This window comes from Guillardia theta (assembly GCF_000315625.1).
Source record: "Guillardia theta CCMP2712 unplaced genomic scaffold GUITHscaffold_14, whole genome shotgun sequence".
NCBI classification, from domain to species: Eukaryota; class Cryptophyceae; order Pyrenomonadales; family Geminigeraceae; genus Guillardia; species Guillardia theta.
The window spans coordinates 397,054-412,506 of NW_005434660.1; the positions used below are offsets into that span (position 1 = coordinate 397,054).

At 53.7% G+C, this 15,453-nt stretch overlaps 4 protein-coding genes across 4 annotated transcripts; 2 read left to right on the forward strand and 2 right to left on the reverse strand.

Annotated features, from left to right (window-relative positions):
- Nucleotides 1-1,345: 1,345 nt before the first annotated feature.
- On the forward strand, nt 1,346-3,053 carry GUITHDRAFT_103741 (hypothetical protein; the record flags this gene model as incomplete). The annotated part of the gene is made up of 5 exons (XM_005837432.1): nt 1,346-2,049; nt 2,102-2,303; nt 2,351-2,482; nt 2,528-2,629; nt 2,685-3,053. 5 exons carry the CDS (start codon nt 1,346-1,348, stop codon nt 3,051-3,053), a joined length of 1,509 nt encoding a protein of 502 aa, XP_005837489.1.
- Nucleotides 3,054-3,071: 18 nt separating this feature from the next.
- On the reverse strand, nt 3,072-8,660 carry GUITHDRAFT_161812 (hypothetical protein). Its single transcript, XM_005837433.1, has 18 exons — nt 8,069-8,660; nt 7,942-8,008; nt 6,833-7,830; nt 6,614-6,736; nt 6,519-6,566; nt 6,413-6,453; nt 5,970-6,306; nt 5,871-5,924; nt 5,585-5,686; nt 5,355-5,411; nt 5,041-5,237; nt 4,864-4,942; nt 4,652-4,705; nt 4,512-4,577; nt 3,797-4,245; nt 3,692-3,746; nt 3,369-3,638; nt 3,072-3,259 (listed from the first exon to the last, which is right to left on the reverse strand). The coding sequence occupies exons 1-18, from the start codon at nt 8,654-8,656 to the stop codon at nt 3,155-3,157; spliced, it is 3,690 nt and encodes a 1,229-aa protein (XP_005837490.1). The 5' UTR covers nt 8,657-8,660; the 3' UTR covers nt 3,072-3,154.
- Nucleotides 8,661-10,907: 2,247 nt separating this feature from the next.
- On the forward strand, nt 10,908-12,555 carry GUITHDRAFT_135166 (hypothetical protein; the record flags this gene model as incomplete). Its single annotated transcript, XM_005837434.1, has 5 exons — nt 10,908-11,070; nt 11,122-11,240; nt 11,361-11,618; nt 11,670-12,188; nt 12,238-12,555. The coding sequence occupies 5 exons, from the start codon at nt 10,908-10,910 to the stop codon at nt 12,553-12,555; spliced, it is 1,377 nt and encodes a 458-aa protein (XP_005837491.1).
- Nucleotides 12,556-13,049: 494 nt separating this feature from the next.
- On the reverse strand, nt 13,050-15,117 carry GUITHDRAFT_103744 (hypothetical protein; the record flags this gene model as incomplete). Its single annotated transcript, XM_005837435.1, has 8 exons — nt 13,050-13,157; nt 13,226-13,246; nt 13,353-13,413; nt 13,507-13,597; nt 13,645-13,905; nt 13,957-14,057; nt 14,328-14,680; nt 14,734-15,117. 8 exons carry the CDS (start codon nt 15,115-15,117, stop codon nt 13,050-13,052), a joined length of 1,380 nt encoding a protein of 459 aa, XP_005837492.1.
- Between the last annotated feature and the right edge of the window lie 336 nt (nt 15,118-15,453).

Sequence of the window (15,453 nt, forward strand, 5' to 3'; positions counted from 1 at the left end):
GTTCCGACTCAACCAGGGAGTCCGCCTCGCCGAGGGGCTGTACACAAGTTTGACCCGGTATAATCATATAAATGGGTTATATAAGTTATTGTTACACCCCTACAAGTCTCGATTGAGTTTCTGGGTACGGTACCCCCGAAAAGGACTTTAAAACGTTTTGTACATGTAAATCAAAGCCATGATGACAGATTTTAAAAATTTTCCGTATACAAAGATAAAAACACTTATACATATACATGCCCGCAACTGTAGGATATCTCCGATGCGCATGCATGGGACATCGCATTGTTCTATTGATAGTCCAATTATGAAATATCTGACCCCCAGGTGGATGCTTTTACCTTGTGAAGGAGTAAAGAGGGACAGAAGGTCCATGTATGCCATAGGATTGCTACGAGTGTCCTATTGGAGGGTCATAGGCGCAGACATCTCTGGAGCGGCGGAGACTTTTTTAAACCTCTCTATTTTTTTTTTCTGTGGCGGCACAATTGTTGGTAGGGAATGTAGGCGAATAGCAAAATTGTTGTAGACTTTCCCTATACAGATTGTACCGTATTTGTTGTACCAAGATCCTGAGTTATAAAGTATGGATCAATTTTTCATACAAACGTTTACTTCAAACCAAGTAATTTCAACATTCTGCTACAATATATAATTATTTGTATGAAGTCCTTTACTCATATATAATACGGTATAATCAAATTTTAGTACCTTCAGTCGCAGCGCAGGGATGCATTACTAGTGATGGAGGTCAAGAGGCAGAACAACGGAGTGCAAACAAGATGCGAGAGCAACAGAGGAACGTGAGAGGAACATGAGATATGCAGGGAACTTAGAAGCTGCCGTGCTTCTGTGAGAGAAGCTCTCCTCGTTAACTCAGCTTCTTGGACTTCATGCGTAAGCAGGAACGCAATCTGTCACAGAGGAGCGATGAGTTGTAGGTTTGTGCGTTTGGCCTGTCTATGGCTTGAGTGCCATCTGACGAGGGGCTCAAATAACTCCAGGATAGGCTTTGTAAATGGTCTATTCCATACTGACTTGATGCTTAGAGACTCGTATATAGTGTTTGAAGGGTAAATGACAGCGACTATGAGGCTTGATTGTGCAGGATTATGAAAAGAACTGAATGAATCTGTTTTACTTTCAGAAAATGATTCAAGATGGTAAAGTTGATTCGTGTTCATGCTTGTAATCCTGTATATCGTATTGTTCTTTTACCCTTGAAGAGGAAAAAGTCTGTTCCCGATTTTTTCAAGTCGCGTGACAATTTTCACAGGATTTTGCCGGAATCAGCAGTGGCGGGAATATTTATGTTGTGATATTGTATAACATTTGAAGGAGGAGAATGTCATACAACGCAGGAACAGCTGCGGCAGCATCAAACGAGTCCAGAGGAGCAGCTGCAGGCGGTGGCGTGCCAGCTGTTAATGATGAACATGAGCCGATCATCCCGACTGACGCATGCCAATTTGACACCCTCTTCGGAATCGCTGGGAAGAAAGATGTGGTTGCGCAAGGGCAAGTTGATCCGGAGGAGTTGCATGTGGAGGGGTTTGACCAGTTCTTCGGCGGTCAGACGATGTTCTACGATTCGTTGGAAACCACTGACGCTGCGGGTAACAAACTTCAGAAGGAGAACAGCATGTCGAGGGCTGCTGTCGGAAATGGTCGCAGTGCAGAGCCAGAAGGAGCAGCGGCTTTGAAGCTGAATAGCTTTGAATCCCCCAAGCCAGCAGCAACAGAGGACACTGAGAGTCAGAATGTTGTACGAGTTCGTGTTGTCCATGGTCTGTCTACGGTTTCCAACGACCGTTTGAAGCGAGCACTAGTGGTGCTTGGAAAACAACCAGCAGGGATTGAGGCGGGTCGACAGCTCGTTCATGATATCTGTCAGACTGACTTTTTCGAGGAGATCATGATTGCAAATACTGAGAGTATTGTAGAATATCAAGGAAGAAGAGTAGAATCCGTGAAGCAGATAATGATCGACCTCGATCATATTGATGAAGAAGCTCTCGCTGGTTACGATGTCGCGTTTTGCTTTGTAGGGTAATACTTGAGAGCCGTCACCGGCTATCGCATGACCTTTGTTGCATTGCAGGCATGTCAAAGAGGAGGCAGGAGTTGACGGGTTTTGGAGTGTTCTGGAAAAATTGGGACCAAGTGGGTTGGAGGAAATCGAGAAGACAAACCATGTTCAAGTGGTCAATCTTGCAAAAGCATTGGTCGCAAATGGATGCCTCCACTTTCACTTGCTGTCGTCGGCCAACGCTGAATCAGAAAGCCACTTGGCATTTTCTAAGGTATATCTGATCATCCCGCAGGGAGAGGGAACTCAGGGTATTTGCAGGCAAAGGGTGCAGCAGAAAAAGAAATAGCCGAGATTGGATTCAAGAGGTTAGTGATATACCGCCCCGGATTCTTGCGAGGCAAGAAGGTCAACAGTGTCGGGGATGCGCTCACGGCGTTCTTTGCCGTTCCAGTGAGTGTGACGTTGGATCAAGTGATTCGTCTGAAGACTTTTTAGGCCCTGGAAGTATTCTATCCTACCGATGCCAGCGTCAGTGTAATGTCTCTCTCAAAAGCCATTCTTTCAAGAGCTGCTGCGAACCAGTGTCAAGATTTTGAGGTGCGGTCTTTCGGTGAAGGTGTTTTGTGTTTACAATATGAACCTTTTTCTGCAGCTCTTGGAGAACGAAGACATCTTGAAGGCTGCAGAATCGCCGGGGGATGGATGGTTTCCAGCACACAAGCTTCCAGAGTTAGATAGGATGGAGTGGGACAAGGGCGACAAGGTTGCGAAGTCTTGGGCGGATAGCAACAAGGAGGATCCGTTGCTTGAGATGTTTGAGGCAGGTGGGGCAGAGCAGGAGAAGAGGCAAGAGAAGGCCGAGGGCGATGACTTCAAGTTTCCTAACTTTTTTGGAGACAAGAAGGGGGAGGAGAAGAAGGGCGAGGCGGGTTGGTTCGGCAATCTGAAACTGCCTTTCATGTCCTCCGAGGTTGAAAGCAAGGAAGTGCAGACAGAGCCCGAGCGAGTTCACTTAGCCTGATCGAACATTGTAAGGAATGCAGTCTGAATGGTTTAATCACTTTACAGCAAGCTACAGCTCCCTTCCCCATTTTTGTATGTACAACTTTACATGACAGCAGCCTACAAGCCGCTCTCGGCAAGGAGCTTCTTCCTTATCTTGTCGTTGCCCGGCAGTGCTGCAGTCCTCCACTTCTCCAGCTCGTTCTGCGTGTCGTTGAGCATCTCCTGCGACACAGTCAGGGCAGCAGCAGCTAGAGGAGCATCAGGCGAGAAGGGGACAAGAGAAGGGCAAACAGAAGGATCCGAGGAGAGGTCAGAGGAGAACGGAAGGTACCGTAAGCATCTCGATGTTCTTAGCGTTGGCTTCCTTCACATACTCCGCTTCCTCCCTTGTCCGCGCGCAACGACTGCAGTCCGCATGCCCCGAGCCAGCGGCCCCCCGGCCTTCATGCGGGCTCGTCAGACTTTGCTCGAGCTGACGGGCGTGACTACGACAGAGGGAGTTCTCCAGCAGCAGCTCCTGCACCTTCTTCTCCATCGCATGTCTGTTCTGCCTCACTTGCTCCTTCACCCCCTCAACCTCCCCCCGCAGCGACAAGAGGATCTGGCGAAGCTGACATGAGAAGCATGACGCCCTCCCGTCGCCTCCCTCATCACCTGCCCCTCCAAGCTCGCCAGTTGTTCCTCTATCTCGTCCAGAGCTCCTGAGAACCTGCAGGGGATCAGCGTCAGAATCCTCCGGCCCAACGAGAGCTGCAGCACCTCCTGCTTTCCCAATTGTCCATGAAAGTTCCCGCATGCCCCCGCTCTGCCTCCTCCTTGGCGGGCCCAGGAGACCTTCCCCCTCCCTCTGCCCTCCTCCTCATGATCTCGCTCACGGCCAGTCTCAGCTGCATCTCCAGCTCCTCCGCGTCTCCTCGCTGCAGGATCGCCTCAGTGTCGTCAAGATCTACATCCCCCGCCATGAGGTGCTGTTCATGCTGCTGCTGCTGTTGTTGCTGCTGCTGGTGGTGGAGGCTGTTCCTCCGGAGGACCTCTAGCTCCTCTCTCAGCCCGCGAGCCTCGCAGAGTGCTCCTGCTAGCTCTGCCGCGAGTTTTGCCTCCTCCTCTGCCGCCTTGTCCTTGTCGCTCTGAAGCTGCTTCTGCTTGTTGAGCGCCACTTGCAGGCGATGGGCGATCTCTGCGTTCTGCTTGCTGAGGTTGGAGTGAATCTGCCCAGATGGTTAGGAAAAGAAAAGAAGAGACGAGACAAGACGAGACAAGACGAGACGAGATGAGATGAGATGAGATGAGATGAGATGAGATGAGATGAGATGAGATGAGATGAGATGAGATGAGATGAGATGAGATGAGATGAGATGAGATGAGATGAGAGGAGAGGAGATGAGATGAGATGTAAGAAAGGTGACAAGAAGAGAATAGAAGGAACAAAGGAGAAGAGTCGTTGGATGTGAGGATGAGAGAAACGGATACTGACATCTTTTTCTCTTTCAATCTCTTGTTGCAAGTCTTGAACCGTCTGAAGCGTTTCCTGATCGCGCAGCTGAAGACATGAGGGTGAATATGAAGAGTGGGGGGGGTTTGTTTGCAAGCAGAACAGATCAGGTGCAAACACACCTGGGACGGCTCCTCTCTCAGCCTCTTCATTTCTTCCTTGAGTTGTCGATTCTCCTGTGAAAGCAAGAGAAGAATTTCAGAGAGGAGAGAGAGAGGACGAAAGAAGGAGAAGGGGAATTGAGCTGACATTGAGACGAGAAACTAGGAGTGAGAAACAACGAAGGAACGAGAAGAGAAGGAGAGGAGGCGACAGAAGTGAGAACCCTAGATACCTCACGCAGTTGGTCTTCCTGCAGCTGATTGGCAGCCTGTCGCTGAAGTAGCTCGTCGATCGCTTGAAGGTCGTTGGCCCTACGCAAGTCGATGAGAACAGCAGACGATGAAGAGGCAGAGAGAAAAAGGAAAGCGAGCAGGGAAGCGAGGGGCAGGAAGGAGACTCTGCTTGTTACCTTCTTGCAAGGAGCTTTTCGATCTCATCTTTCATACTTGACATCATGTGAGCATCGAGTGCTTCGCCCCCTGGCCTGTTCCTCCTCTCCTCCCTCCTCGCTTCTCTCTCCTCCAGCTCCTCCATCGCCTCTGCGTTGTTTTCTTGTCCCGACAAGATTTCCTTCATCTCCTTCTCGCGCCTCAGTATCACCAGCTCCTGCTCAGTCCATCCGGTCAATCTCATCGCCAACGAATCAAAACAACAACACAAGAGACTAGGCTGTCCCACATTCCCCTCCATCCTGCTCCTCCTGCTCCTCCTACTCCTCCTCACCTGCATCATGGCCTCTGCCTTCATGTTGCCCACGTGCTGGGCTGCCGTCAAAGCAGCCTAAACAATCAATCAAGACATTGTCGAGCCAAAACCTTTCTCCTCCCTCCCTCCCTCCCTCCCTCCCTCCCTCCCTCCCTGGTGTATGCACACCCTCCCTCCCCAACTATCCCCAAGCCCCTCCCTTCAGGCCTACTCCCCGCCCTCCCTCTCAGCTGGAGCCCAGCAGCTACATTGAGAGCGATGGAAGACTTGTGAAGATCTTTCTCGTGCTCCTGCAGCAGCTCCTCGTAGTCGCTGTTGCTCTCTTGAAGCAGCTCAGCCAGTCGCTCGACCTGCCCAAGTTCCTCACCGTCAGCCCTCAGCTCCAGCAGCCCAACGAGTCAAAGAGGGTTTGACGCATTCAAACTGTGACGCCTCCTCTCCATTGACTCCAGTAGGCAGCGATGAGAGGCAGGCAGGCAGGCAGGCAAAGCAGCACATCTTGCAAGGTTTTCCATGGATGATCATGACAGGTACCTGAGAGCTCAAAGACCGATTCTTCTCTGCCATCGCAATCAGCTTTACGTTCATCTGCTGACATGTAAAGCAGGGCGTCTCAAGAGTTTTCTCATCAACCTCTTCGATGTCGAGTTGGAGTTTCTTCACAAGGTCTTGACCAATGTCTTCCCGATCACTCTCATCATCATCATTGTCCCTGACGCGAACCACGCCCGCATTCTTCTTCCGTTCCATCTCCAACTCTTGCTTGCTGGACATGAGCTCATCCTCGAGGTCTCTCACTCGTTGAACCATCTTCTTCATCTCGGACTTCTCATCGCCACTCTCCACTTCTCCCCCGCTCTCGACATCCTCATCGCTCGACGAGCTGTCTACCTCCACATCCTTGGCTTGGAACTTGTCGTCATCATCTTCTCTCCTCACTGTGCTGTAGTTCGACGCCGCTGACTCCCCCCTGCCATGAACAGGTCAGGTCAACGTGTCTGCTGTGTGGACCTTTCCGTCTCCTCCTGCTCTCCCTCCCTCCTTCTCTCCTCCTGCACTCCATCCAACTTCATCACCTGCTCTCGTCCTCATGGAGAAACTCGTTGAGCTTCTGCGGCTGCAACAGCGCGAGCGTCAGACTTCAGGCCAGGGAGTGGAGGGAGAGGAAAGTCTCCTCCTTACCTCAGCGAGAGCATGCTGCTTGTCCGCCTCACCCGCCTCAGCCGTTAGCTGCAAAGATCCCAGTAAGGCCACAGGCAAGCAACGGATTCCAGAACCTTGGCGACGGGGAGGAGGTGGAGGAAGACGTGCTCGATCTCTTGTATCACATGCGCGTCCTCGTGGTGCTCCCTCCTCAGCTCCTGCAGCCTCTCCACGCACCATGTCACGCTCCTTTCCGCCTGCTGGAGGGCGTCAGCGCTGCTGGGCTCAACCAGCGAGGCAGTCGGGGGCGTCGAAGTTGAAGGTGAGGAGGAGGCAGCAACTTGTTGACTCACCTCGTCAAAGAGCAAGTTCGTCTCAGATGACCTCGCAATGGGAGAGATGTCGTCCCTCTTGCTCCTCAGGGAGAGGTCGAGGTCGCCCGACAGCGAGGGACTAGAGGCGCCCAGTGCGACAGGAGCGAAGGTCTCTGAGACTTCGCGGGGAGGAGGGAGAGGTCCTCGAGCCACGTCAATCTGGTCCTCATCCGCATGCTCGACCGCAATGGTCTGCGTGTGGATCGCATTGTTGAGTACCGTCGTGGTCTGAGCAGACTGATCGGTGATGTTGACAAGGGCTGTTTGAGCAGACATGTCGACAAGATCGGAAGTCTCGGTCTGCGTCGTCATCTCGTCGTTGTGATTCCGCACAGTCTGAATTTCTACGTGGGTGCCCTGAGTGTTCGTCTGACGTTCTCTGTGCATGACGTGCAATTCATCGGCGACATTCACAGCTTCTGTTTGAGAAGATTCGTGCTGCAAATGGCGGGTGACCGTCTCGGACAAGTTGCTGTCCAGGCTCTGAGGTGTTTGAGCCTCGGCGTCTACAACTTCACGGTCCACCGTCTGGCATTCCGAGTCCTGCAAATCAGGATCGTGGAAGCGATTGGAAAATCCCTCCCCTCGCCTCGACACCGTCCCTTGTGCCTCGAAACTATCTTCGTCGCCCTCGTCCATCCTTACATCCCACGTTTGGGTCGAAACAGAAGCAAGAGGAAGAGGTTCAGTCGAGCACATCTCGTCCACAGAGGACCAGCAGGCCGCAGCCTGAGCCTCCCTGCCTTCAGCTGACGACCTGCCCCCAGGAGCATCCTCCCCTTGCCCTTCCCTTCCACTCAGGATTTCACATTGTGCATGCACGTCATGCAGGCATGAGCTGCGCCATTCCATGAACCACTTGCGGAAGGCAATCATTCCTGCTCTGTTCTGCCATCGGAAGCACATCCTGCGACTCAGGTACTGCCTGAAGAACTTGAGCGTTTTCGCCCTCTCCACAGATACGTCGAGCGATATGCCTGCTAACGCAGCAAGTCACCACTAGCTCTGAAAAAACATCGAAATTTCATAGTTGTCGATCAAGCAAGGCAGATAGGACAGTCCAGGTCACAACATGTGACTTGTCCTACCTCGGCTTGCTTCACCGGCTAAGGCCCTCTCCAGCCGACTTTCCAACGCTTCACGAGCTCCAACTTCCTGCAAGTCACGCAAGGCTCGTCAAAAACCTTCCTGCTGCCGCAAACTAAGATAGTTCACCTTCATCAACATGTCTCGAAACGAATTGAGTTGAAACTCAAGATTTTGGGAGGTTTCATGGTTAAACAGTTGCGAATCTCGACCTCGAACTATGCTGAGACCAAGGATAGAAAGCTCGCTCTCCCCACGATGAGCACCTTTGGAGGACGCTTCCGCTTCCATCTTGGACTGTGGCAAAGGGCTTTCCATGCTTGTCGTGCTAAATGTCTCCAGACCTTCACGGCCTGTGACATGAGCACGTGGTGATGGCTGGGGCTCTTGAGCCCCATGCTCATTCGCTGGCTCTCTTTTCATAACTGGCACGTTATCATGCTGCCTTCCATCTTTCTTGGTGTCGGCTCTGATCTCAGGCTGCAAAGGCTCTCTACGATGCTCCTCCTGCTCTCTCGCACAGGAGGCACCCCTCGAAGCCGCCAAGTCTTTGTGACCCATCGCCTCGGCCCTACTGTGGGAGGGCTCATCTTCCAGCTCGTCCACCACCATCTTGCGCTCTCCTGGAGGCACAAGTGCGGATCCCTTCCTCTCATCGAGGAGGAGCTTTCGGCTCTCCACCGCCAAGCGGATGAGCGACCTTACCCCTCCTCCCATTACGCCATCGACCCGTTACGGTAGCAGGATGTACGTAACGTTTCCATAACGACCATATCCCTACCCCCATCGACTAGACCATTTTGCTGTAATTTGCTAAGGTGGGTAGACCAACTACCCTTCTTTTTACCGATGTATCCTTACAACCCCTCCTGTCATCACACAAAAACGATCTTTACCCCATCCTTCCCCTCTTTGTACCCCACCTTCTCCCACTACCCCACCCCTTCGGATATGATCTTACCTACATTGTGTAGGTGATTGTTCCTCCACTTGGGGGAATCGAGATCCTTTGTTTAACCGTTACATGTGTATAACTGCCATGGTGATCGGATCCGGATGAATGATTGCCCGGCTGAGTGCCGGCCGCCGGCCGGGCCAGCCCGGTTGGGGGCACGGTGCCGCGGTGCGCGGCCCGGCGCCGCGCGGGGGCCCCACGGGTGACGGGCGGCCGGCACCCGGGATGGGGTGATCCGATCCGGCGAGGCGGGACTGAGGCGGGGGTTCAAGTTAGCCTGGCGGCCCCGGCGGGGGGGGCGGGGGAGCCGCTGAGCATCGTCACTGTGACAGTACGGTAAAGTTCCGTCCCGGCTGCCACTCAATGGCCGCGGCAGCCCAGGCTGCCTGCCAGGCTGAGGGCCCCCGGCCCGGGCCGCCTCTCAGTTCTCAGCGGTCGGGCCCGGCGTCACACCTCCGCCGAGGCGGAGGCTCAGTGCCCCCGGCCCGGGCGGCCGGCGGCCCGCCCCCGCGGCCGGGCTGCCGATCATCAGTGGCGCACTGCGCGGCACCGGCGGCGTGACTGCCGCACTGAGCCTGACCCGGTTTTCGAGCGGCCCGGCCGCTCCCGGCGCGCGTGGCCGCGGAGCCCGCCGGGCGGGCCCTTCACACGCCGCCGCCCGGTCAGCTGGACTGGGTGGGTTGGCGGTCGAGGGCCCGCCTCAGGCAGAGGCCTAACAACGAATAATTGAGTACGTCCATCACTGCTGGGGGAGTGGAAGGAGGTGGGGTAGTGAGGAGATGTAGGGTCCAACATTTGTGCAGGAACGATGTAGGATCATCAAGGTGGGTACTAGTTGCATATTTCATATATCCATGACTATATTTTCTGAAAGTGATACAGGGTACATCGGAATAGCAAATGGAAAGTTGCAAGGGCGGGTGGGGGTAGTCACAAGGACGGATCTCAGTACCGGTGGGGAACTAAAAGTATTTTAGGTTAGTACTGGAGTGATTAGTCAATCAAACGGTACCCTGGCGTTGGAGAGGATGAGCTGAGGAGGCGGTGGGGGCGGGAAATGGAACGGGAAGGAGGAAGGGAGGGAGGGGCGGGGCGAGGAGGGACCCAGGATGGCATACAATGGAGAGGAGAAGGACGATCTAGTACTTCAAGAGGAGATGAAGAGAGGAGGAGACAGCTGACGAGGAAGCCAGCTGAGGGGCTCTCTTGCGAGTGTGGAGGGAGCCGAGCTGAGCAAGGGAGAAGTAGGAGGCTGGGAGAGGGGGGCAATGAAGAAGATTTGGAGCAAACAGCAGTGAGAAAGATCTGCTTTTGTTGGGTAGTGTAGATGGGCGTTTCAAGATCAGAAAACGGAAGTAGGCGGGTGATAGCTATTGTAGAGCAGTTGGTGACAAAACGAAAACCAGCTCATGTAATAATGTATGAGAGCCAGCAGGTCACATCTGTGCAAATCGCGGAGTGTAGTATGAATGCTTCCTTTTTTGACTTGGTTGTTACAACTTGGTTTGCATTTTGTGGGTATTTCCTGAATATCTTTGGCAGAGCTCACAATGCTCCGATCCGGAAATCACCAAAATGCACCGAATAATAATGTGCAGAGGAAGTAATGTCGACCTCGCATTTTGTTGAAGTCTGATGGGACGGTTTAAAGGAAAGGAGATTTTCAACACAAGAAGGACGATCTGGAGTTTGGATCGATGGAAGAAGGAGAGGCACCAACGAAGAAAACACCTGCCAACCATCACAATCAAACCAGTGCTGACAAAGAGAACCAACGAAACTGGGCATCCATTGCAACTGGTGACTGAAAGAACTTTTGCGCTTGTTGGGCTTGTCTGTTGCAAATCAAATGATGAGCTGCATGCCTCTTTGCCTTTGGACTTTCATGTATGTTAATTTGTCATTCTGGGTGATCTTACGTGCCATGGATTGATATGATCCGATTATTCTAAAAGATGCATGCCCCGTGGGGAGTGGGGAGGTTCAACTCTGACATGATTGCAAGGTGGGGCAATGTTTGCGATTTTCGTTCTCGTCATGGTGTGGAGCCCATCGGAAAAGGCCAGCCAACCTCGTGTCATGCTGGTGCAGCCCAAACAAGCCCAGTTCGTGCAAACCCACCATAACCCTCCTGCTCATGTTCCTGCTTCCAACGTGTTCTCCCATCCCGCGGCGGGTAGTGATGCCTGAGGGCTCGTGAGCGGCAGAAAGTGAATGAGAGTGTCAGGTTCGAACTCGGCGGAGGAGAAGATGGTGCACAATGCCGAGAACAGGCTCGAAAACCTTGAAGAGAACTTCAAGAGGAACGCAGAACAGGAAGGTTATCCACAGGACTACTCCTCGCAGGTATTTCCATAATCTGTCGAGTTCAAACCTCCTCCGCTCCCAACTCCCTTAACTTCACTTCCTACTCTTCTGTCCTCTCGGCCCTCATGATGCTGTTCTGATTGGTTGCTGCGCTTCAAGGGTCTCGGCGAGCAAGCTCAACAAGCAGACAGTCAGTCCGACGTTGTGGACGACGGCGCTGCGGTCCAAAGGCCCGTCGAGTCGGAGGAGGACATCAAGGCTCGTCTGGAGAAGAAGCAGTTGATGGCTGAGGGGATGACGGAGGATGAAGCCGAGGCGAAGATCCACCTGGAGAAGCTGAAGGAGCAGGAGAGAGTCGAGCAAGCGAAGATGGCGGAAGCAGATTCCGACCTGAGGAAGGAGGACGCACAACAGCAGGTCAGTTGTGAGAGAGGAGGACTGAAGGTATCCTGACCCTGAGAGTTGTAGAGTTTTACCGCCATGAACGATCGAGAGGCACCTGGGCAGTCAGCCGACGGACAGCGATCAGATGGACAGCGATCAGACGGACAGCATGCAGCGACGGACAGGCTGGAGGGCTTGCAGAAGCAGAGCTCAGGCAAGACGGAGGAGGAGATGCATGCGGAGAGCCATCTCAAGAAGATGGAGGAAGGAGAGGAGCGCAAGTCGAGGGCATCGCAGAGCATGTCGCATCAGGACGAGGATCGTCAAGACGAGGCTGAGCAGGAAGCTCCTCGGCCACTTCGCAAGGAGGTCAGTCGGCAAGAGGTTGCTGGACAAGAAGTTGCTCGCAAAGAAGCGCTAGACGCTCCCCGGAAGGAAGCCTCTAGGCCAGAGGAGGCGCAACAGCTTGCCCCTCGGCATCTCCGCAAAGAAGTTTCAAGGCAAGAAGAGGCAGGCAAGGAGGTTGGCAGACAAGAAGTCTCCGCGTCTTCGGCATCCCTGAACAAGAAAGAATCGGACGAGCCCCATGCCAAACTGCTGGAGGTGAGAGAAACTATGTCGCTTCGCTCTCTGATCTTGGTCGTTCAACCAGCGGTCAAGCGTGTTGCACAGACACTCGGAGGAGGGAGGCAAGTCACATGACAGTGCCAAGTCCTTCGAAGAGAAGTTCTCTTCGGTGAGGGCAATCAAGGTCGTGGAGGCGCAACTGAACCTCTTCCCTCAGATTCAAAGCAGCATCGAGAAGAGCAAGTCGGCAGATGAGAAACTTGTTGAGCGACAGGCAGCCCACGAGCAGCCCAAGGAGAAGAGCTCGGAGCAAGACAAGGTTACGATTCTCCCACGGAAGGTGATAGAGAAGGACGAGGATGAAGGGGTGGGAGCGGAGAAAGGGAGGGGCACAGGGGGGTGAGGAGCAGCTTGTGAAGGGAGGGAGGGAGGGAGGGAGGGAGGGAGAGGGAGGAGAAGAGGTAAGAAGGAAGAGGGGCTGAAGTCTTCTTCAGGAGAAGTTCAAGCACCTTGACGACTCTGAGATGGAGAACAAATAAAGGAAATTTTGAAATGGTCGACAACAGAGATAGCTGCAAGCAGAAGTTTCAGAAAGATGGAAAACTAGTCTTGTCAGACTCTCGTGGTTGCGCTCCTCACTTCCTGAGAGCTTGTCGTTGCCTTCACTTGGAATGATTTTCTGCAATTTAACGATTGATCGAATACACAACATTGATTCTTGAAGACTTCAAACCCCTAGTCCTTGTTGAATCCTTGCCTCTTCTCCTGACCCTCGTTCTGTTGTTGAATACTTTACATTTTGTAATCATGAATATATACAATCGGTCCCCGCTACAACCTCGCTCTGCTCTTTCACTCCCTTCCCTCTCCCACCTCTCGCCTCGCTCCTCTGCTCTGCTACATCCAATCTGTATGATCCCCCGACTCCTCTGCGAGTTGAGCAAGCAGAACCCGATCAGCCTCCTCCCCTGTCCGAGACATGGTGTACGAGAAGCTGTAGGGCGCCTGACCATAACCATCATCCTCCTCGCCCCTCCTCTCTCCTCCAGCACGGGGCGCCCTCTCTCTCTCACCTCCCAAGCGTCGGCGAACACCTGGAGGACACGTGTCAACTTTGCGTTGACACATGTCACTGCCTCAAACACGGACACAAGAAAATGTCGACAAGACGAGCATGCATTCTCTCTTTCGTCTCTTTACCTGCCCTGATTGCTCCATCCTCTTGTCGTTGAACTGCAACTTCCTGGAATGAAAACATACCCTGTTCTCCATCAGTCATCCTCCAACCCCTCTTCATCTCCCTCTTTCCTCGTCTCCTTCCTTCCTCCTTCCTCTCCTCCCGCCCACTGCTCACATATCTTCTCGCCGAATGAAGTAGGCCAGGAAGCAGAACTCGTTCGTCTCCTCGTCAACGCTCGGGATGAATCGCACTATCTGACTCGCGTCTACAACTTCATCAGCCAGCGCACAGGTTGTCAACTTGTCGCTTCACCGCACAACGAGGGCCCAAAGTCATCCTGAGTCGAAGCGCGCAGCAGCTTCTTCCAAGGGGTGCGGAACGCTCCCAACACCTGCAGCACCGACGGCTCATCCAGGGGGATCGGACAAGACAGCTCCCGCGTCCTCACGTGCGGCAGTCGGATCCTTGCATGCACGTGCGCGACAGGGAGGTGCGTGTGATGATCCAGCTCGATGGTCAGGTGGACTTCGGCGTGCAGCATGACCATCCTCCCAAGGGCGCTTGTCAAGTTGTCTGGCTCACCACCATCACCATCAACGATCAATGCGGGTCAGCCTGCCCCACCTAAAGTGCTTCCCGTGTACTTGGCCATCTTCTCCAGCACCGAAGAGCTGCTGTCTGAGCTCTCGAGCACCGGCACCAGCCGCGTCAGAAGCCCCGTGTGACTTCAGCATCATCCCAGTCAGCACGTCAAAGAGCCTCGCTCCCCCTCCCTTCCTCCCTCAACCCTCTCATCCCTTACTTTCTGCCTGCCTTCCTCCCACCCCCATATCACTCGTTCCACCCCTCCCACTCCTTGCCTTGCTATCCTTTCCCAAACCCCTCTCCCCCCTCCCCTTCTCTTCCACTCACCGACCAACCCTCTCTCCCTCCCTTCCTCTCTCATCCCTTACCCACCTATCCCTCCTTCTTCCCTCCGTCCCTCCCTCTTCTACCTCTTCACAAGGAATCTCATCGCCCTGTCAATGTGCCAAGGTGTCGATCTTGACAGCTCGCTGTCGAAGTGCAAGACTCCGCGAAGGCTCGTCAAGTCCCTTGAGTGCCAGTCCTCAGCCTCAATCACAGCCGAGCTCCCCTCTACCCACACCACCATCTTCCCATCCCTTCCGTCCTGCCACATCTTGAGCGTACAGGCTCTGTGGACTATGCTGTTGGGGGAGAAGAATCGCATCTTCACTCCCATTTCTACTGCCTTCTTGCTCCTCCGTCTCCCATTCGCGTGCCTCGACAGCTCGTGCAGCTTGTGTCTGTCCCTCTCGTCGATGAAGTGCAGGAGACACTGTCCTCGCTGAGATCTCAAGTCAGGCGTCCATCTCTCTCCTCCCTCTCCCCCCCCCTCACCACTTGTCCGAACATCAGACCGCTATCAAAGTCCGCCTGCATCTTGCAACTCACGTCCACGACCCTCCAGCCAGGCATCTCTACAACCACCAGTCTCTCTGATCGACTACTCAGCATCCCCTCCCTCAGCAGCCCTGCGGGTATCCGGAATGCACGAACCCCCCTAGTGCTCTCCTGCGCTGATTTCAATGCCTCCCTTAGGTCCTCAAGGAGGTGCAAGTTGCTCCGTTTTGACTTCAAAACTCCGTTGAGGGCGCGATCGTTGCGCTCTCTGAAGGGAACCAGCATGTCCAGGGCATGCAACAGCTCCTTTGTCTGGGCCCGCTCAACAGTCTTGAGCTGTTTCTGTCGTTGCCTCTTGACGTTCTCATCCTTGAACGGCATCCTCCTACAAGGAGTTGTCGAGGCGATGGAGGCAGTGGGAGGCTCTGGGTCGAAACTTCAATCTATCACCTGCATGTGCTGGCAATGCCGAGACAGGAGTTGAGCAAAGTGTCAGGGAAGCAGGTCTGTGCGGATGTAGAAGAAGATGATGAAGCAACAAAAGAGAGGGAAAGGAAAGGTTGGGAGGAAGGAGAGTGTCGGAGGGAGCGTGGACGAAGGAGGCAGGAGGGCAGCAAGCAGTGGGGCCTCCAACTAGAGGGAGGGCAAGGGGAGGGAGGGGGAAGAAGTTGGGGAAGGATTTTTAGTTGAAGGGACTCAGCCGGGCCACTGCTGAGT